We start from the raw sequence: 23,945 nt of genomic DNA on the forward strand, positions 1-23,945 counted from the left end.
TCATTAATGGTTTTGGTGGGTTATCAAGATAAAAAAGACATGTCCATGCAACCTGCAAAGCACAGTATTATTCAGATAATAACCCTGCTATCTAAGATAAGACAATAGCCATGTAATCTAATGAATAAAAACAACCAATCAAGGTTAACAACAATACATCACTTCAGATCTCACATGCATTAGTCATTTCAGTTGCTGAGTGTTGCATCCAGTATTATGTTATGACAAGGGTGCCTATACTTTAGTGAAAGTGGGTCTACTTTTTATGACATTTTTCAGTTTGATCTACCTATGCATGAGCTAAGCATAATAAAATCAGAGTTGCACACAAAATTCATCATTGTTTAGCACATAGACTGGTATTTTTGTCTACATCAGAACCAAAATATTGCTCTGCAACGTAGAAAGAAAAAAAACTTCAATTGGTTGCTTAATTTGACCTGTGACAACTGACTGCCCTGCTATCAGTGATGTCATTATGCTTTAAAATGTGAACATAATTACATAATTGGGAGGTGGGGCTGTCAATTAACTCATATTACACAGGGTGAAGAAATGTAGTCACTACTTCAAATGTGGAGGGAAAACAAACTTGTGTTTTGTGACAGAGATATCGAAGATGAAACATCTGTAAAAAAGAGTGTCAAGCTCAACAGTTTAAGATTGTTATAAAAAATGATAAATTATATATAGTAGATCAACTCTGAAATATATTTACATTATTAATTTTGGTCCCTTTTCCTATAATTTGATTTATTTAAATAGTGTACTTTCCAGTTCCTGTTAGAAGTGCAGACTCCAGACTTAAAGGGACATACAAGTCAAAATTAAACTTTTACTGCTCAAATATAGCATACAATTTTTGGAGACTTTTCAATCAACTTCTATTAGGAAATTGACTTTGTTCGCTTGGTATCCTTTGTTGAAAAGTATAGATAGGTAAGCTCAGGAGCAGCAATACACTACGAACTGGTGATTGTACAGTTGTCCCCAATGGGCCCCAGCAGAGAAGAAAACCTTGGGTGCAAGCTAGTGGCACCTGACGTATTATGGACACAAAAAATGTGCTCAATTCCCCCCCCCCCAATATTTAAACAACTAATATCATTAAAAAAGCATCAGCATATTATTCTCAGGCTAATCTTTGCTTTAAAAGGACAGTACTGCTGGTTATTGGAAACCAATTTTACAGTACAGAGTATAAAATGTAACATTTCTTTAGGTTTATTTTTGTATATGAAGTAGCTGGTTTCATTCTTTGGATAAACAACCCGTTAAAATGGGTTGGGCTTGCAGGGAAATTAGATCTCCTTATTTGTATTACTTTCTGTACACACAAATGCTTGTCTCTGTTTGTATACCAAGGCTCAAAAACAATTTAAAATGAACACCCCCTACTGGGAGTATAATATCTTCTGCTGGCTATGTTTACTTAGTGTTTCTCTAGCTAATACGCAAGTGTTGAAATTTTCAGTATAGGTGGTGATACAACAGTCAAAATCAGCTATTTCAAGTGCCAAAATAAAGGTTGAGTTATTTGTAAACAATTTAAAACACTCCAGGAGGCAAAATGGATAATTGGTAACGAATTAAAGGGGAGAAAAATGTTCAGTACACTGTCCCTTTAAGTTTTCATTTTGTCAAGAAAATTTTTAGTGTTTAATGTCCCTTTATGATACTGTATCTTGTTCGTGTCTATAGTGCATTAAGGGTGTGCCTAATAAATTGTGTAAAAATGGGCTGCAGTATGGAAGGAAGGAAATGGCCAGAGAACTGGTGCTTATCTGCAAAAGTGCACTAACTGTAACAAACAGAGTCCATACAAAACTGTCCTATCCTTTCAGTTTTACCAGCTATTTGTACAGCATCAGCAGATTAATAAATATTATTCTTAGTAAACCCATATATTGTCCATGAGCTTATCCCATAGATACAGTACTTTCAGATTATTATACTTTATCTTAACATGTCTGTGTAAGATGTGCTGACCCGCAAAAATAGTACAACAGAGATACAATTAACTCACTCCCAGTGGATATTCCTATGCTTTTTATAGCAAATTAAAGCTAAAATCACAGTGTTCCTATCAGTCATTTTACATTTATTTTTAAACTGTAATGTGAGATCTGCAAGGTTAATAAGCTGATAGCATTTTTCTGCCTTTTTTCTTGTTGTTAAATTGACTAAAACAGAAAAACATTTTTTTTACTATTCTAGCTGGGACAGGATCTAATTTAGATGTGTTACAATCAATTACAGGAACAAAAAGGTTACAGAATCTCTCTTACCATATTGTTGTAGAATCTAAGATTTTTAAAATATATATTTATTGAGGCAATGCAAATTACAGACGATAGCCAATAAAATGCAGAGAAGGAATAGCCAATACAATGCAGAGTCAACTGAAGGATGGGGGCTACAACACAGTTTTTGAGCCCTTTATGGGCTCGATTTATCAAGCCGTTTGCCTCCCTACAACTGCAGGTTCTCACAAGAGAACCTGCTGTCAAGTATTTATCAAACAGCAGTCCTACTGCCATCTTCTCCACCACTTAGGTGGATAATTTCAATCTCCCCTATTTCGTCCGAACAGGGTGATTAGCTGTGCACGGGCGGGGTGGTGTTGCACAATAGCGCAAAATAGTGCTCTTGTGCAATGCTCAATTCCGGCATTGGATTGCTGTCCGCCACAGGTGAGATGGGGCTGACAGGAGTGAATATGTATGCCGCTGTCAGCCCTAGCTTAATAAATCGAGTCTTATATGGTCCGTCACTTCCCCACACTAAATACTGCATATCTCTAATCAAGTTATACATTATATGACAAATATTTTAAGCAGAAAGTGTATACTGGTGGAAATGTAGGAGATAGAGAATCCTGTGCATAAGCCTTTAAGGATCCGTACAATTATTACTGCCTATTATTTATACATTTTACGCTGTGCTATAAGTGGTATAATACACATATGAGACAGACAGTACTTGTGTTATCAGTAGGAGAGCAGTGCTCTGCCCTTGATTTCAGTCAGTAGTAAATGTACTTCTTACACAAATTACACTACAGGTTGAGAGGCTCTCAAGCTTGCTTAATTTGAAATAGAAGCAGAAAAAAAAGATCTCAGGGCTTGATCAAGAGGAGTAACAATCTGATATTTGGGGGCCGATTTATCAAGTATCTGTCCAACATGATCCGCTCAGCTGTTGGCATTTAACATTGCACAAGCAGTTCTGGTGAACTGCTTGTGCAATGCCGCCCCCTGCAGATTCACAGGCTTGTCAATTAACCCAATCGTATACGATCGGGCGGATTGATGTCCGCAGCCTCAGAGGAGGCGTACGAGTTAAAGTGCATGTAAAGTCAACAGTATCGCTCATTGTCATATTATGAAGCGTAATAAATAAGGTGGACTTTAATTCATCATTTTTTTTAATTAGCATCCAAAATCCAAATATATACTTATTTACCTAATTTTCGTAGTCGCGATTCCCCCGCCTGCCATTTTGTCCCTCATTTCCTAATTGATTGACATTCACATTTTTAAATCCGCTTCCCCCCCGGGGTGTTCAATCCCTTTTGTGCAACGTCATGCGCTGCTTCTGCTCATGCGTTTGCAACTAAAAGAGCGATTCAGAAGCAATGCGTGTCCATGATGCGCGCATGCGCTCAATGAGGGAATAACTATTTTCCGGAAAATAAAGAAGAGTGCAAGTAACACATGCAGAGTGTAAATATTGTGAAGATAACGATTTCGTTTGGCTTCGGGAACGTATGCGCATATTAAGACAAGATTTTTACGCGCATGCACAAATTGAGGACTCCACTGGGACGCGCTTCAGAGGTACGTAATAGAGCGGGCAGGACCGCTCTTTATGTCACAGTCTGCAAATAAAAAACCAGATGGGAGAAGTTGAGCAGCAAAACAGAGATAAGTTTAGAAATAAAATATATTACTAATAATCTACATTTAAAAAAAAAAAATATGGCGGTTTAAGTCAGCATGTGTTTGTGAAGTATTAGGGACCACAAAGTAATTGAAAATGTACATTCACTTTAAGGAGCAGCGGTCTTAAAGGGACAGTCAATACTAGAATTTTTGTAGTTTAAGAAGATAGATAATCCCTTTTATTACCCATTCCCCAGATTTGAATAACCAACACAGTTGTAATAATACACTTTTTACCTCTGTTATTACATTGTATCTAAGCATTTGCAGACTACCCCCTTTCAGTTAATTTAACAGACTTGCATTTTAGCCAATCAGTGCTTACTCCTCGGTAAATTCACGTGCGTGAGCTCAATGTTATCTATATGAAACACATGAACTAATGCCCTCTAGTGGTGAAAAACTTTCAAAATGCTTTAATATTAGAGGCAGCCTAAAGGTCTAAGAAATTATCATATGAACCTCCTAGGTTTATCTTTCAACTAAGAATACCAAGAGAACAAAGCAAAATTTGTGATAAAAGTATATTGGAAAGTTGTTTAAAATGACATGCCCTATTTGAATCATGAAAGTTTTTGTTTGGACTTGACTGTCCCTTTAAGACCGCTGCTTCTTAACTGCTGTTTCCGGCGGGCCTGAAGGCTCGCACGGAAACCGCTGCATTGGAGCCGATTGACAGTTTGTTAAATCGGCCCCATAGTCACAGATGGGATTAGAAAGCTAAAATGATGAGCAAGTAGTAGCAGAATACTTGGGAATGAAAGACCCTAGTGTGAGAAAATGAGTGTTTACTTTGTCCATGTAATAGTACTATTAATGAAACAACCACAAGTCTCCTCTGAAGTCTCCAACACTGTGGCTATTTCATGATTAACACAGCATTTATTTCTGTTAAGTAGAAATGAGATATCTGAGGTCATGTAAGTGTATTTAGTCCAACATCTTGATTATTAAATATGGTGGTTTTCAGAACAGGCCACAAACCTATAGTAGATCAAAGGTGAAATAATGACTTTTTAATCAGTATAATAACTCCACCTGTGCTCAAATATATATAGCCTGAAATAATGGAATAGAAGAACACTTTTGGTTCACTAATAGTCATTAGAGAATTCTATACTACATAAAAGTCAACATTACAATTTTTATGGTTCTGATAGAGCATGCACTTTTAAAAACTTTTCAATTTACTTCTATTATCAATTTTTTTTGTTCTCTTGGTATCCTTTGTTGAAAAGCATACCTAGGTAGACTCGGGAGCATCAGTGCATTGCTGGGAGCAAGCTGTGTTCAGCTAGATCCCACTAGAGCTAATTTTAACTATGCATGTGTTATGGTGATATTCCAGCAATAGAACAATAAAAAATATTTTAACACTTTAAAGCATGGTCTTTTTCACAGTTTTTGTCCATTTAATATACAAAAAGCATTCCCAATGAAACAATACTTAAATAATGACTTTGGTTGCAATGTGAGTATGCAATTAGGGAATTAATAACGGCGCCCATGTGCACAAGCTACAAATTTATGGCACACAAATATAACCTAATACCTAGTGTATCATAAAAGTTACATCAGCTGATTTCCCAGGCAAGAACCACTCCAGGTGAACATATCTATAGGCAACTGCCTAGTTTACCAGATAGCAGATCCAGGCCTGCAGTTTCCTAAATCTTGTGTGAAGAGCAGTGACAGTGGCACACACATGTCATACACAGGTACAGATCAGTTAGGCATCCTTGTGGCTTCTCGTCAATGTCACTATTATAATGTATCATCACTACAGACATTCATGGAACTTCCAGCATTGCCAAAAGTCATGAAAATGATTTGTAAAGATACATCACTTGACAAGCCAGATAGACACCCCTCTTAGTAAGAGTATCTTTAATTACAAAGCCAACCCTGGTGACAGATATGATCTGTATAAACTAACCTTTCAGTTGATATCAAGTGGGTTGGCTGGAATAGCTTTATTTATGTAGCCTATCATGCAGCACACAAATAAGATGCTAAATCCTTTGTTATGTTTACTACTCACAATAATTACAGTCAGTCTATGGACGTTCTGTTTATAGTTTATCAGCTCATGTAATGATTGATACTGTGTTTCAGAGCTAATCAGTGTCTCAGTTACTAAGAGTTATTTTCTTAAAACTGAAACAAATTACATCACATCAACTGTTTTATATTATGTGATGCAGGGTTTATAAAGAGCTAGTCTAGTATCACTATTGTAATATTATGAAGCTGCATATATATATTTTCATCTGTATCAGTAAATGAACATGTATCCTTTTGAATATTTACTTGTATGTTGTTGTTATTTGTTTAACTTGTCCGACTGTCTGTCAAATTTGCCATGTGTGGATTTTTTTATATAATATAACTAATTTGTCTTTATAGATCTAATTGCCCATCATATCTCCGTCATGTGTGATGTACAGTAATGATTAAATATCTTTATTAAATAAAGTAGGGGATTTCTGTTACTTTTTATTTAGAATGGACCATCTTAAAATAGTCTAGAAGTAGGTAAAATAATTTTGGGTACATAGCTTAACTTTAAAAACAGCTAAATAGTTTTGCCTACTGTAGATTCCAAATTAAAACCTTTGTAAGAGACTATGAATGTGACAAAATATGATGTATATCAAAGCTTCTGTAGGACATTGCTTTGGATAAGGGGGTATTCATCTCTAAATCTATTAAAGGGAAAGGTGGCTTACTCTGTTGTCAGAAAGCAAAAAACAAAACAAAAAACTAGCACTGTTAGTTAAGGAGTTTTGAATGACACGTTACAGAACTATACTTTTAATGGGACATTCTAACTCAAAAATGACATGCTCTGATTTGTTAGCATATTATTTTCATTACTAACTCACATTTACTATGTGTTTAATCTCAGAAAGGAGTTACACACATAGGTAAAGTCCTTATTGGGATCCACAAGCATTGTAATTCCTGAATAGGAAACCACCAGTTAGTCAATCAAAAGAGGCAATCACATGACCAGCCAATGATTGGCAGTTTACTGGTCAGGAACTGCAATACTTGTGACTCTCCAACAGGGGGCTGAACACATAGTAACCTAGGATCAGTAATGCAAAAAGCTATAAGCACTTACAAATTAGGACATGTAGTTTTTGCATTATAATGCACCATTAAAGGGACATTAAATCCATTTTTTTCATGATTCAGAGCATACAATTTTAGGCAACTTTTCAATTTACTTATATTATGTAATATTATTTGTTCTCTTTGTATCCTTTGTTGAAAAGTATACCAAAGTAGGCTAAAGAGCTAGGAGGTAGCTTGTGATTGGTGATTGCACATGTATGCCTCTTGTCATTTGCTTTCCAAACAAAGCAAATTCTAAGAAGAGATAAAAAGAGAACACCAAATAATAATATAAAAAAAAACCTTTAAGAAATTAACCTGGGGCATTTTTTAAAAGTTTAAAGATAACCACAGCATAAATAAAAGGGACAGTCGTAAAACATCCGCAGCTGTGTGTGTTTAAAATAAAGTATTGTTGAAAAGATCATTCGAAGAAACACTGTTTTGTAGCTTTGTAGTAAAATTCCCCAGAGCAAGACTTCACAGTGATTTTCATTTGCTTCAGTAAAAAAAGCAGAGGTTTCGCACGCAACGAGACAAGTTTCTAGAAAGACTGAAAGGATTTTGGTAGTGCGGACACTGCAGCCTCTTTCATGTGTTGACTATATGAAATGTACCCGTGCTCTTTCAAATATTCCCCTAGAGGCACTTTGTGATGTTCATAGCTTCACTGTGGAATAAATAAATACTATCTGACATAAAGGCAAACAGCCAGCTGGATATAAATGATGGTGTAGTGTTTGCATTAAATGACATTCAAATGGGTGTCAACATACACTGAAGTGTTGGCTATATTCCATCATGTGACATACTTATAAACCTTAGTTAAAGAATTGCACAATTCAGTTTAACTCTCTATTGCCCTTTGTAAACAATCCTGTTTTATGCGTAAAATCCTATTCAGACTTAGTATACAATATTTGCATAACTTACTGGTAGATGGATTAAAGGTTATGTCAAATTTTTGAATCATGGAGCTTCATTACTGTGTAACTTGCGACTATTATGCACATATTGTAACATAAAGCCATACTGTTATAATATCCAGTATTTGTCACAATCGTGCATACATTTGTGTAAATAATATGTAAAAGAAAACATTATTTGCAATACAAAGGCACAAATAAACAACATGAACAATCTTTTGAAGATATATTTACATTACTGGCTGATATAATTGCCGATATTGGTAACTACAATTACAAAATGATTATAGGGCTAATGATTAATGCAAACATTTCTTGTATACATTTTGTAGAAAACATATGCAGGAGATAGACTAATAAACTTGTCTTTTTAATGCACTTAATTCAAAATAAAAAATAGAAGTAGGAACAAGTACCAGTTATATTGCAGTAGACCACTTCAAGAAGCAGACAGGATAATGTATACATTTTAAAAACTCTGACACATTTTTAATAGCAAAATGCTGAAGTGTGAATTGCTTCAACTAATAGACTGCTGTGGTTATTTATCCTTTTATAATTGTTCTTCCTCTCTAGAACCTTCTCAATACCTTCACACTTTTATGCTTTTCCCATTTAAAATCACCACTACTACATTTCTGATCTTTATATTTATATTGTCTTCATCTCAAAGTTCTGGGTTCTAGAGAATCTATTTAATTACAGTGGCCATAATCCCAATCCATTAGAGCTTGCCTTGGGAAGTATTGCAACTTTGTATTCAAGTTGAGTGGCTTTTGGCTTTCTTTTCTAGTGCATCCTATTCCATTTGAAGTGGCCCTGTTAAGCTGCATAAATTAATATGCTGTGGTGTTTTTGAACAGACTTTAATGGATGTAAAATAAACTATATGGCCAAAAGTATGTGAGCACCTGATCATCACGCATATATGATCTTGTTGGACATCCCATTCCAATACCATGAACACTAGTATGGAGTGCCCTCTCCTGCTCTTCTTTGTGACTGTAATAGCAATGACTCTTCTTGGAAGGTGTTTCACAAGATTTTTTTGTGTGGCTGCAAGAATTTGTGGCCATTCAGCCAAAAGAGCATTTTTGAGGCCAGGCACTAATTTTGCACATAATGGTCTGACTTGCAATCATCCCAAAGGTGTTCAATGGGGTTGAGGTCAGGTCACTATGTGTAGGCCACTTAAATTCCTCTAAACTCGTCAACCATGACTTCATGGACCTCACTGTGCACAGGGGCACAGTCATGCTGCAACAGAAAAGGACCTTCCCGTTCCCTGAACCGTTGCCAGAATGTTGGAATTGCACGATTGTTTAAAATATCTTTCTATCCTGTAGCATTAAGATGACCCTTCACAGGAACTAAGGGTCCTAGCTTAAACACTGGAAAGCAGCCCAAGACCATTATCCCTCCTACACCAAACTTTACAGTAGGCACTATGGATTCCAGTAGCATTGTCCTGGCATTAGCCAGACACAGATTCTTCCATCAGACTGTCAGATAGGGAATGATGGTTAATTACTCCAGAGAACACAGTTCCACTACTTCAGAGTCCAGTGGTGGTGTGCGTTACACCACTCCAGCTGACACTTGGCATTGTGCATGTTGATGTGAGGTTTGTGTACAGCCACTCATCCATGGAAACCTATTTCATGAAACTCCTGACACACTGTTCTTGTGTTTATGTTGTTTCCAGAGGCAGTTTGGAATGCTTTAGTGAGTGATGCAACAGATAAGTGTTTTTTGCATCTAACATGCATCTATGTGTTTGCATAGTCTGCCACTTCATGACTAGGCTGCTGTTGCTCCTAGATGGTTCCACGTCACAATAATAGCACTTACATTTGACGGGGCAGATCTAGAAAGGCACAATTTTCACAAACTGACTTGTGGCAAAGGTGGCATCCTATGACAGTGCAACATTTAAAGTCACTGAGCTCTTCCATACAACCCATTGTACTGCCAATGTTTGTCTATTAAGATTGCATGGCTATGTGTTGGATTTTATGCACCTGTTAACAATGGGTGTGGCTGAAACACCTGAACTCAATAAATATTATTGGTGTCCAAATACTATTGACCATAAAGGGCAATGGAAAAGTAAAATATGGCAGCTAATAGTGTTTGAAAGTATGGGTTAATTAGTAAAATAAATGCACGTTTGTTGTTGTTTATATATATATATATATATATATATATATATATATATATATATATTATTATTATTATTTTAATAATTTTTATTAAAGTGATGGTAAATTTGCCTCAACAGTTTCACATATTATGAAAGGTCTTCTCCTAACACTACCAGCGTTTTATTCACGCTACATTTCCTCATCTAATGCAGCCTCTCACTACGATTTTCGTTTAGGCTTACTTGACTGGCAGCTGTTGTAGCCAATCGTAGCCTCACCATGAGCCCCATGTAAATCAATGACCACACGCTCCCGTGCTTGGAACTCTGCTTGTAATTTAAAATGCGCATGCCCGACCCTCTACGCTATTTGCGCAACATAAACAGTGATGCTTATTAGCATTAACAGTAAGCAGCATCACTGTTTATGTTGCGCAAATAGCGTAGGAAATGTAGCGTGAATAAAATGCTGGTAAATTAAAGTACAGTTGACTTTTATGCTAAATAAGCATATCAATATGGTAGTTAGAAGACTTTTCATAATACGTGAAACTGTTGGGGCGAATTTACCATCACTTTAAGTTTTCATAAGATAAATACAGAATAATAAAGCAAAATTATTGCACAGGTATCAAAATGCAAATGACCTTAGCAAAAGACAATCCAAAGGTGCATGTTCAGCAATTGAATTCACAGAAAAATAACTGGAATAAAGGTTAATTAGTAGGTTATGCACTGTGGTAATGAACTATTTAGAAAAGGTGTCTAAGCCCCCAAGACCTGATAGAGAACAGCTGGGTGGGGGGAAACACTTGAGGAATGAATATAATGACAGATTTGTTACTTGCTTGCTCTTCCCTTAACCTACTAAAGCATTCATTTGTCTAGGGAGCATATATCACCTTTAACTTCTGCACAGGCATTACATGGAAGCAAAGTTATAATTTAAAGTTGTGCTGCTTACTTTGTCCAATGTCTGTCATTGAACAATTAGAAATGAACAAAAACTATATTAAAGGGACATGAAACCCATTTTTTTTTCTTTCATGAATCAGATCAGATCAGAACATACAATTTTAAATAACTTTATAATTAATTTCTATTGTCTAATTTGTTTAGTTCTCTTTGTATCCTTTGTTGGAAAATATACTTAGGTAGGCTCAGAAGCTGCTTATTGGTGTCTGCACATGCATGCGTCTTGCCATTGGCTTTTAGCTTGCTCCCAGTAGTGCATTACTGCCCCTTTAACAAAGGATACCAAGAGACTGAAGCAAATTAGATAATAGAAGTAAATTGGAAAGTTGTTTAAAATTGTATGATCTATCTAAATCATAAAAAGGACAATTTGGAGTTTCATGTCTCTCAAATGGATTGAAAGGACTATTAAATACACATGCAGTGAAATGGCATGTGCATATTAATTAAAGGGACTTTAAACAGCTTGTAATTACAAGACATTTCTGTTGTGCTTCTAAAGAATAACATATAAGCCATGTCTTAGCGTTTTTAAAACAAATTGACATCCTTTTTACTGCAATTATCTTTCAAAAGACAAACTCCACCCACCATAAGCTAGCCATGGTCCTAAAATTAGTATACAATGCATTTATTTGTAGTTGTTATCAGTTAAAACCAATTAGGGACAGTTATGTAGCAGAGTTAGCGGTTAGAAGTCAGTTCAGCAGGGTGCATTTCAAGTTCTGAGTATTAGAAATAGCTCAACTTTAAGAGCTAAATTAAATGAATAGGGTGCAAAATAAATACTGAAAATATAGTGCAAAGTAGTTTCATTAGACAAACATTTTATAAACAAATCTCAAGGTGTTTAATGTGTTTATCTCTTTAAAGCAGATTTTTTTTTTTTAAATACAGTATACCATGTCATCTGCCTGAGTATATCACAGTTTTGAGAAGAGGTAATAAGTAGACCATTAAGTGAGACGTGGTTACAATTGTTTAATTTAAATTAAGCTAGCCATTAAAGGGATACTAAACCCACATTTTTTCTTTCATAATTCAGATAGAGCATGCAATTTTAAGCACCTTTCTAATTTTGTCCTATTATCAATTTTTCTTCGTTCCCTTGATATCTTTATTTGAAAATGCTGGAATGTAAGGTAAGGAGCCAGACCATTTTTGGTTCAGCACCTGGGTAGAGTTGCTGATTGGTTTGCTACATTTAGCCACCAATCAGGAAGCGCTACTCAGATGCTAAACCAAAAATGGCCTGACTCTTAAGCTTACATTCCTGCTCTTTCAAGTAAAGATAGCAAGAGAATGAAGAAAAATTGATAATAGGAGTAAATTAGAAAGTTGCTTAAAATGGCATGCTCTATCTGAATCATGAAAGAAAAAATGTGGGTTTAGTATCCCTTTAAATACATATATTTCAGTTATCTTTTCTTTCACTAATATAGTAGAAAACAATTTGGGATGTCACTTAATTAAAAACAAAATATGGGTGCTACAATATTAAAAATCTCAATGTAGTGTTGTCTTATTTTTATTAAAGTGCAAAATAGATAATTTAAAAATGTTTAGTTTTAAGCTTCAGACATATAATTAAAAACATATATTTTTTCTTATGCAATAGAAAAACAATGTAGTGTGGGTATCTTTATTTAAAGGTGTGAAACTTTAAAGTAGCATTTCATCTTTGGTATTAAAGTGATGGTAAACTTTAACTAATCAAATGCCATAAATGTAAACTTTGCCATTAAAAAAGTATATATGTACCTTTCTTTTTCTTATTTTAATCCATCTGTGAAAGGGTTAAATTAGTGCATATAGTAATGCTTCTATTACAATGTTATGCCGGCCCACATGGATGAACTCTTTTTTTTTAAATGATAATTCCAGTGAACATCCAATCAACATGTGTGTCAGTTGACCATCTTGAAGTCCAGCCCATTTAAAGCCCTTAGAAAGCCCTTAGAAAGCCTATGTAGTGAGTGGGTGGGACTGCATTATACATCACAGCCCAGCCAAAAGAGGAAATTAATGGGAGCGGAGGAACAGACAATGCCAATTAGGATTATAAATATTTTATTTTAAAATATATAGACACTTTAAAAAAAATAATTATGTGGTTTTATTTGCAAACTGTTATATTTTTTGTTATATTCTGAAATTTACCATCACTTTAATGTGCAAAATATTTAATTAGTTAATGCAATATAGATGTAAACAGCTAATAAAAATGTCTTGCCCACCATTTTTCAAACTCGGTATTCAGGCATCTCGGTTTCCTTCCTTCGCAAAAATCATGTGCGTCTTCCTGTTTTCCAAATTACAGGCTAATTATATATAGCAAGAGTCAAAAGCCAAGCAGTTCTTTCTTACAGCTTATCTACTGATAACATTGATTCTACAGAAAAGGAAGCTTGCTTTAATTCTGTAAATGAGCAGACAACATCAGAGCTAATTCTCAGAGCAGGTTATGCCAATGATAATATATAATAATAATAATAAAAAAGTGAATTTAAAGTGGATAATGGGTTTAAGCCATGTGCCCATGATTTTATTATCATGTACTTGCTCGGCTGTTTTTTCCATGCTTCATTTGCTAGATGGAACACTTAGGTTTGGAAACATTATTTATTCAGTGGGATATGATACTTGATGCTGGCAGGTGGGAGCTATGAGAATCTAGAGACAAGAACAACTGGCTATAATCTATCTCAGTAGTTTTCAAATGTTTTATTTGTGTTCTTATACCACAGACTATATTTTTTTAAATGCATATGACACCAAGTGTTTTTATGCTGCATAGCACAAGAGTACAATATACAAACATAAAGCCCTGTTGCTTAGTATATTTTGGCTTAGGCTGTTTTTTTATACTTAACAAATTGTAGCACTGTGTAAATCTCATTTTCCCAATCCTTACATTTATATTTCTATATCTATCTATAGCTACAACACTCATGGGATGTAGCTTTAAAGGAACATTACACACTTTGAGATGGTAATATAAAATGATAAAGCATATATATATTTTAAAAAAAAACTCTGCAATATACTTTCCTTATTTATTTTGTCCCCTTTTCCTGTAATTCCATTCTGAAATTGTGAATTTTCAGTTCCTGTTAGAAATGGAAGTGCAGAACACTGTTGTATTCCACACAGCCATTGGCTGTACACTTTTTTTGTGACCTATTTATAACTGTCCCTAATTGGCCGCAGCAGAGAAGGTAACCTAAGTTACAACATGGCAGCTCTCATTGTTTTATAGACACTTAAACTTTACACTTATTTTGTCAATATTTTAACAGCAAATTAAACTTAAAAAATACATCTACATGCTATTCTCAGAATAATCTTTTCTTTGAATGTATCATTCTATCTAGCATTTATTTAGGCAGCTATTTATCAAGCTGAGGTGGATAGGGGCGCACATACGCACCCCTGTCTGCTGCAGTTCGCCTCTGGCGGGTTAGATTTCCCTGGCGGAATTCAGCATTGCACACGAGCGCTATTTTGCGCTCGCGTGCAATCCCGCCCCCTGCCTGTGCACAGCTAATCACGCACTCAGGAGCTGTCAAACTCCTCGGCTGGACTAGACAGCGGAGATTGAATTTCACCACTTTAGAGGTGGCGAAAGATTAGGGAAGCAGCGGTCTGATGTCCGCTGCTTGTTAAATACGGCATGCAGGTTCTCTTGTGAGAACCTGCAGCCATAGTGGGTCGAAAGGCTTGCAAAGCCTTTTATAAATCGACCCTTTAGTGTTTAATGTCCCTTTAATTTTTCATGTCCAGTGAGTGTTAGTTTTCCCTTCACATTTGACAATTGCTATCTAAACCAGTGAACCAGTGAGAGTTCTAGTCTATTTTGAAATTAGTTTATATATACAATATAGTACTTTATTAAAACTAGGGTATTAATTATAATCTTTAAAATGTATTAACTAGTAAATACTAATTGTGTGTGGCTCCTCCAAACATCCCTCAAAACCACTGCATAACTGTGTTTTATTTCTTTCAAAAATGTATATTCCCAGTAATAAACAGTTTACCTGGTATTTGACATAAAATTGTATTTGCTAAGTTCCCAGAATCCAGCTAATATCTGTGTTCTGTGTGGGTTGTGGAAGGCAAGCTCGATAAACAGGTTCTCCTCCTACATGATGTAGAATGATGTAATTTACTAAGAGTATAAAATAAAACAAATTATTGCTATTAGGAAAAATAACATTTATTTCATTATCAGTTTCTCTATTTTATGTGCAAGGAATTACTCTTCCATTTTTTCATTTTGTGGTATTATTAGCTTTTATTTAAATTGAGATAACAGGTTCTGTATAACCGTGCACAATGGGATATAATAAATTACAATTCAGAAATAGAAATGGTGTAACAATAATGTTGTGGACAAAGAGCACGGACGCTAAGAAGCGCTTCATTGCATTTAATTTCCTTAATTGTCCTTTCTTCCTTAAGGTGTGACACTTATGAAAAATGCACACTTACAGGGCTGCATTACAATGGAAGGTTCTCACAACTCTTTAAGTATCTGTGCAGTATGTATTTTTCATAATCATTTCCTTGTAATAGAGATGTAAGTCTCTTTTGGAAAGCTTGTTATAGCAAAAGCTGAAGACTGAAATCCTCAGAACGTTTATTAACCAAATATTGTTATAAAATAACTACAACACGTTACAGTTTATTCACAATATTTTAATGCCACATATGGTCTTAAAGGGATATTATACACTAGATTTGTTCTTTGCATAAATGTTTTGTAAATAATCCATTTATATAGCCTATACAGCTTTTGTTTTTGTTTTTTTAAATGTATAGTTTTGCTTATTTTTAAATAACATTGCACTGATTTTCAGACTCCTAACCAAGAACCAAAGTTTTAGGAGAATACCGAGGTATACCTACTCCAGCTTGCTCCTGTTTGTGTAAAGAGTCTTTTCATATGCAGGAGAGGGGGGGGCTGCTTTTTTTGCTATTTCCCACTTGCAGTGGGTGTTCTATTAAACTTTTAAACAGAGCTAAACTGTATGCTTCTAAGTATGCATTGTGTATAGGCCTTTTTATTTATGTTATGTAATAAAACAATCTACATATTACTATAGAAGTTACCTAACTGGCTGGCCATCACATTTGTAGGTGCAAATAGTTGACTACAAAGCTAAATAATATTAAGGGTGCTTGGATAAAGGTGGGGGACCTAATCATCTAATGCCTATTTATACCTTTATTTTAATCTCTCCTGTTTTTTGTAGAGCATATAGTATCTAAAAACAACAAACAAATGACCCTATAGATTGAGGGCAGTTTATAATGAATTCATTGTATAGAGCCTTAAACACTCTTCCCCTCCAGACATCTGCCACTGTGGTCAAGTAATTCAGATTTGTAGTTCACTTGCTATGTTCTTGCATTCACTTATGTCCAATATGTCCTATTAGTATTTCTTGCAGACATATGTTTTGGTGGTAGCATTAATGAGTTGACTTCACTGGACACAAGTGGTAAAAAGATAAGGCACTGGTTATGTCATTTGTGCCAAAAGGTGGAAGCCAGCAGCATATTTTAGTCCAACTAGGATTTATGGGGGAAGCACATTTTCAGGTGTAGTTCTAGGGTATAATGTTTCTCATTCACATACTTTTCTTTTTTTTTTTTTTTTTTTAAGCAAAGTTCCAGTTGGGAAAAAATCTATGATGCAAATATGTGCTTAAATTGTTCAGATTAGGGAGTTCAGGGGGCTTCACATTTTCTAATCCCTTGGACAGCAAAATAGTTAGAGAACTAAATTTTCTGCACTTTCCAAATACATTGTTTTTGTCAGAACATTAAATGGACATAATGGTGCTATAATAAATGGCTCTAATGCATTACAGCATTGTATTATTGCACAAATGCTTGTATGTAGCTATGGGTATAGCACCATTAATCTCCCTATCCCAAACCAATCCCGAGGAGGACAAATACAGTGATTATAGTCAGGACTAAATCCTTTGTAGGGTTTCAACACTTTTACAGGAATACATTTATGCAGTATAAATATTAAAAATACAATAACTCATTCCAGCATTTTATTATTCCTGAAGATCATGAGGATAATAGTGGAAATGATAAACTCACAGCATGTGTGTATAGTTAAATACAAATTTCTTAAAACCACAAATAAAAAATATTGTAATATTATTTGTTATCTTATACTGTTTGTTGGGTTATCAGGGAGATTTTATTTTTTTCACAACAAATACTAGTTGACTGAGTATAAAATTGAACTGGAAAGAGCATGAAATGATGTAAGATCTGCAAAATATGGTGACATTTCAAATTAGTAATCATCCTGATCAAATTTGTTACTTTTTTTTCCCCTTATGTTTTCTTGGCAGGATCCGAATGTTGGAATGATTCCCAGATTGCAGGAACCAGGCTCAATAACAAATTCAGGTTCTGTGCCGGCTCCACCTACAGCTAATGGCTACATACGAAATGCTATCTTGAAGGAGCAAATAATGAGGAGACAGATGATGCAGGTAAGAAGAAATGAATTATTAAAAAAAAAACATTTTTCCCCTGAGCATCCATTAATTTATAAGGTAGTGATCCCAGCTTTTTCACTAGATTTTTATAAACTGTTGTGTTTCCAGACAAATTGTAAAAAAAAGAAAGAAGGAGAGCACTCTAGTTACCTGAATAGGTGCAAGAAGTCACAAACCAATATGTGTAAAAAGCAAAAAACAAAAGAGTTAACAAAAACTATTTGAAAGCCAAAGCGTGACACAGGCTGCACACAAAATACATTTATTATACAAAAGTAAATAAATACCACAGTTCCACCAAACTACCTAAAATCTCACATAAAATACATAACAACATGCATTGAGCATTACGAAGGCCATAAAGGGTTTGTTTTGAATTATACAAAGCAAGACTTTGTTATATTTTCCTTTCAGCTGTTTGTAGGGTTACCAACTCAGTCATGTTTTCCTGTATGAGTTACACATGCGGCAGGGTGTGCAGGGAGGAACATGTATTGTGTTTCTTGACAGCACAATCTATATGCACTATTCATGTTCCTCCCTGCACACCCTACAGTATGTGTAATTTATAAGTGTCCAGGAAAACATGGCTAAGGGTGGCAACCCTAGCTATTGGCCAAGTCTTAATGTATAACTACACACTCTGGTCTTAACATTGGTAATAAACAAGCTCCAGAATCAAAGGGCCGCGACTATTTTAAAAACTGGTTTACATACCGACAAACCACAAACTTCATAACCACACATAGAGGACACAAGAACATGGTCAGACCATTGACTAAATTTGAATCTCTCTGTGTACAAACACCTCCTCTCCGACACACACTATTCATCATATATAAAATACTGATACAAAGCACGCCGGGATACATTCCCTCGTACATAGAAATCTGGGAAACAGACCTAGGAACTATAATTTTACCCCAGACAAGTATCTCAATATTCCAATCTACAATGAAATCCTCAATCTCATCTTCAATTTTTTAAATGAATTTTAAATTATTGCACAGATGGTACCTCACCCCAAGAAAGATACATCGCTTATACCACACTAAAAATAATCAATGTTGGCGTTGCGGACATGTAAACAACGGTGCAGCACATATGCGGTGGTGGTGTAACTCTGCCCAAAATCTATTGAGAGCAGTGATTTCAGAGGTAGAATCCATATTGGAAACTCAATTACCACTCGATCCTTTGATATGGCTATTAAACAAACCCCCAAAATTAAATATAAACCATATCTTAGACTATTTAGTATACTGACAAATGGAGTAAAAATCTTGATGGCCAAAAACTGTAAGAACAAAGAGACTCCATCCATAGATATGTGTGCTAAGAAAGTAACCGAGCTAATAGAGTTGGAAGAATACTATTACATTAAAGGGACACTGAACCCAAATATTTTCTTTCATGATTCGGATAGAGCATGACATTTTAAGCAACTTTCTAATTTACTTCTATTATCAAATTTTCTTCATTCTCTTGGTATCTTTATTTGAAATGCAAGAATGTAAGTTTAGATGCGGCCCATTTTTAGTGAACAACCTGGGTTGTTCTTGCTGATTGGTGGATAAATGCATCCACCAATTAAAAAGTGCTGTCCAGAGTACTGAACAAAAAAAAAAAAAAAAAAAAAAAAAAAAAAAAAAAAGGCTTAAATGCCTTCTTTTTCAAATAAAGATAGCAAGAGAACAAAGAAAAATTGATAATAGGAGTAAATTAGAAAGTTGCTTAAAATTGCATGCTCTATCTGAATCACGAAAGAAAAAATTTGGGTTCAGTGTCCCTTTAAGCATAATAAAATGGAAACTTATGCAGAAATTTCACATCTCTGGGACCATTATGTTCAGCACAAAAATAAGAAAAAAAACATAACACTCACGGAATACACAGGTATGATCATAAGAACTAATACTGAATACGGGCAATTAAGAACTTATTGACGGTGATGCAGGAGGATCGGGGTTAAACTGTTAAATTGTTATATGTTAATATCATTTTATAGTATTAAGAAATACATTGTTTTATATCCATATACCTCCTCCCATATAACATCAACTACCATATGGGTCCTCAACTGGAAACCTTTACAACCCACTGGATGATGAACTGACCCTACCTTAATGGGAATACAATTTTCTACATAAAAGACTGATACCTAAAACGGAGGAGGTTGTGTGGACTCTATTGATGAGCTTTGTGCTCTATTACTGATTTATTCCAAAACCAACAGCTATTGTTGTATGCCACATAACGGAGCTGCGTCTCCAAACATCTGTAAAACTGAACTAATTACAATAAAAAAATAAATAAACAAGATCCAGAGATCACATATACTTGGTATCCAGATACAGTAGTAACCAAAGATATAGCCACACTCTGCTAGATCCCAGTAATGCATCACAACTCTGGAGTTTACTTAAACTGTGTGCTTGGATGGGTTAAACACATTATATGCAAGCAACAGCACAATAATACAATTCTCTAGCACACACTTCAATGTCTCTTTAAGGTGACTATAGAGTTCTACTTCACAAGCAATATAAGTGCATTAGAGCTGGGTAAAAAGGGACATTTCAGCCAAAATTGAAATCCATATGTATGCATTTCAGTTTTGAATAGAAACATTTTTGTAATAAACATGTATTAGCAAAAATGCTTCTTATAAAAGCTATCACTGTTTCAAAAATGTATTTAAGTATGCACCGTGCACCAGCATTTTAAACATAGTTCTTTCTAAGAGAGCCTAAGGTGCTTGTATCATCTGGCAATGACTCGGTTTCGGCTAGATTACGAGTTCTGCGTTAGGGTAAAAAAGCCCCGTTAACAGGTCCTAACGCTGCTTTTTTACGCCCGCTGCTATTACGAGTCTTGAAGGTTTAGGGTGACTGCACTCTTCTTTGGCCTTACGGCAAAACGACTTACGTGAACTTCGTAAAGTCTTTTTTTTATATGGGACTTCCATAGCGCTGATATTACGAGTCTGTCCTGGGAAGCCAAAAAGTGAGCGATACACCCTCTACCTCCAAGAATCCTATTGCATTTAAAAGTCAGTAGATAAGAGTTTTATGGTACAACGCTGTAACATAAAACTCATAACTAAAGTGCTAAAAAGTACACTAACACCCATAAACTACCTATTAACCCCTAAACCAGGCCCTCCCGCATCGCAAACACTATAATACAATTTTTAACCCCTAGTCTGCCACTCCGGACACCGCCGCCATCTACATTATATTTATGAACCCCTAATCTGCTGCCCCCAATATCGCCGACACCTACATTATATTTATTAACCCCGAATCTGCCACCCCCAATGTCGCCTCAACCTACCTACACTTATTAACCCCTAATATGCCATCCCCAACGTCTCCGCCACTATATTAAAGTTATTAACCCCTAAATCTAAGCCTAACCCTAACACCCCCTAATTTAAATATAATTTAAATCCAAGATGGCGCCCCTTAGATTCCAATTGGCTGATAGAATTCTATCAGCCAATTGGAATTAAGGTAGAAAAAAATCAATGAAGTTCAATCCGATTGGCTGATCCAATCAGCCAATAGAATGCAAGCTCAATCCTATTGGCTGATTGGATCAGCCAATAGGATTGAACTTCAATCCTATTGGCTGATTGCATCAGCCAATAGGATTTTTTCTACCTTAATTCCGATTGGCTGAGAATTCTATCAGCCAATCGGAATTGAAGGGACGCCATCTTGGAGGATGACGTCACTTAAAGGTACCTTCATTCGTCTTTGGATGAAGAGGATGCTCCGCGTCGGATGTCTTGAAGATGGACCCGCTCCGCGCCGGATGGATGAAAATAGAAGATGCCGTCTGGATGAAGACTTCTGCCAATCTGGAGGACCACTTCGCCTGTCTTGGATGAAGACTTCTCCCGGCTTCGTTGAGGACTTCGGCCCGGTTAGGAAGAAGACTTCTCACGGTAAGTCGATCTTCAGGGGGTTAGTGTTAGGTTTTTTAAGGGTTTATTGGGTGGGTTTTATTTTTAGGTTAGGGTTTGGTCTTGCAAAAGAGCTAACTGCCCTTTTAAGGGCAATGCCCATCCAAATGCCCTTTTCAGGGCAACGGGAGCTTAGTTTTTATTAGATAGTGTTTTATTTGGGGGTTGGTTGTGTGGGTGGTGGATTTTACTGTTGGGGGGGTATTTGTATTTTTTTTTTTATAGGTAAAAGAGCTGATTACTTTGGGGCAATGCCCCGCAAAAGGCCCTTTTAAGGGCTATTGGTAGTTTAGTTTAGGCTAGTGTTTTTTTTTTTATTTTGGGGGGGCTTTTTTATTTTGATAGGGCTATTAGATTAGGTGTAATTAGTTTAAATATCTTGTAATTTGTTTATTTTCTGTAATTTAGTGTTTGTTTTTTTGTACTTTAGCTAATTTAATTGATTTAATTGTTGTTAATTTAGTTAATTTATTTAATTATAGTGTAGTGTTAGGTGTTAGTGTAACTTAGGTTAGGTTTTATTTTACAGGTACTTTTGTATTTATTTTATCTAGGTAGTTATTAAATAGTTAATACCTATTTAATAACTATTCTACCTAGTTAAAATAAATACAAACTTGTCTGTAAAATAAAAATAAACCCTAAGCTAGATACAATGTAACTATTAGTTATATTGTAGCTAGCTTAGGGTTTATAGGTAAGCATTTAGTTTTAAATAGGAATAATGTAGTTAATGATAGTCATTTTATTTAGATTTATTTAAATTATATTTAAGTTAGGGGGTGTTAGGGTTAGGCTTAGATTTAGGGGTTAATAACTTTTAATATAGTGGCTGCAACGTTGGGGGCGGCAGATTAGGGGTTAATAAGTGTAGGTAGGTTGCGGCGACATTGGGGGCGGCAGATTAGGGGTTAATAATATTTAACTAATGTTTGCAAGGCGGGAGTGCGGAGGTTTAGGGGTCAATATGTTTATTATAGTGGCGGCGAGGTTGGGGGCGGCAGATTAGGGGTTAATAAGTGTAGGTAGTTGGGGGCGGCAGATTAGGGGTTAATAAATATAATGTAGGTGTCGGCGATGTTGGGGGCAGCAGATTATGGGTTCATAAGTATAATGTAGGTGGCGGCAGTGTCCGGAGCGGCAGATTAGGGGTTAATAAATATAATGTAGGTGGCGGCGATGTCGGGGGTGGCAGATTAGGGGTTAATAAGTGTAAGATTAGGGGTGTTTAGACTTGGGGTTCTTGTTAGGGTGTTAGGTGTAAATCATAACGTTTATTTCCCCATAGGAATCAGTGGGGCTGCATTAGTGAGTTTTACGCTGCTTTTTTGCAGGTGTTAGACTTTTTCTCAGCCGGCTCTTCCCGTTGATTCCTATGGGGAAATTGTGTACGAGCACATACGACCAGCTCACCGCTGATTTAACTAGAGTGCGGTAATGAGCAAAATTTTGCTCAGCGCTCACTTCTTGTCTTTTAACAACGGGTTTGTAAAAACTCGTAATACCAGCGCTGCAGGTAAGTGAGCAGTGAGGGAAAACTGCTCATTAGCACCGCAAAGCCTCTAACGCAAAACTCGTAATCTAGCCGTCAGTTTGTTAATTGTGGACATAATACAAGCCCCACTGGCGCTCTGAGCTGCTGCTGTATCTTAAATTCTGGTGCAATGAGAATATCTAGCTATACTTCACATGCTTGTGCAGAGAAAAATGTTAGCACTAAAACAGTGATAGCTTTTACTAGAAGTATTTATGCCAATACATGTATATTACAAATATGTTTCTATTCAAAGATGTAATAAATCTATGTGCATTTAAAGTGAATGAATGAGTGCCCGTTTTTTAAAAATACTATTAAAAACAGGGGCGCTTTCATTCATTAAACTTTACATTGCAGCGTTTAAAAAAAAAAAAAAAACCTTACCTTTTTCTTTAGCAAACCCTGACCGGCAATGCTCCGCCCTCAGCTCCCCTATACTTACCTCAGCAATGACGAAACCGGCGTCCTCCAATCATGGCGTGCACCCCAGAGCGTCTAGCTCATGAGGCCACGCCGTGATTCGAGGAAGCCGGTTTCATCATTGAGGTGCTAAGTAAAGCATGAGAAGCGGGCGGAGAATCTCCGTTCTGGTTTTCCTAAAGACAAGGGTAAGTATTTAAAAAAAAAACATTTAATGAATGAAAGTGCCCCTGTTTTTAATAGTATTTTTGAAAAACATGAACTCATTAATTCAACTTTACATTCACTTTAAATTTTAAACAGAATGTTCCTTTAAGTACTGCAGAAATTGTGCTTCTAATTATATCAGAGGGCCCTAAACAAAAATAATCAATATG

The 23,945-nt window shown here is 35.7% G+C and overlaps 1 protein-coding gene across 1 annotated transcript in view; it reads left to right on the plus strand.

Annotated features, from left to right (window-relative positions):
• MAMLD1 (mastermind like domain containing 1) overlaps positions 1 to 23,945 on the plus strand; it is a 260,678-nt gene that overhangs the window by 224,575 nt on the left and 12,158 nt on the right. Inside the window, exon 3 of the mRNA XM_053699154.1 lies at positions 17,492 to 17,635. Within this exon, the coding sequence (XP_053555129.1) occupies positions 17,492 to 17,635 (144 nt within the window). The remainder of the gene's footprint in view (positions 1 to 17,491; positions 17,636 to 23,945) is intronic.

The sequence above is a fragment of the Bombina bombina genome, chromosome 1 (genome assembly GCF_027579735.1).
Source record: "Bombina bombina isolate aBomBom1 chromosome 1, aBomBom1.pri, whole genome shotgun sequence".
In the NCBI taxonomy this organism is placed as follows: domain Eukaryota; kingdom Metazoa; phylum Chordata; class Amphibia; order Anura; family Bombinatoridae; genus Bombina; species Bombina bombina.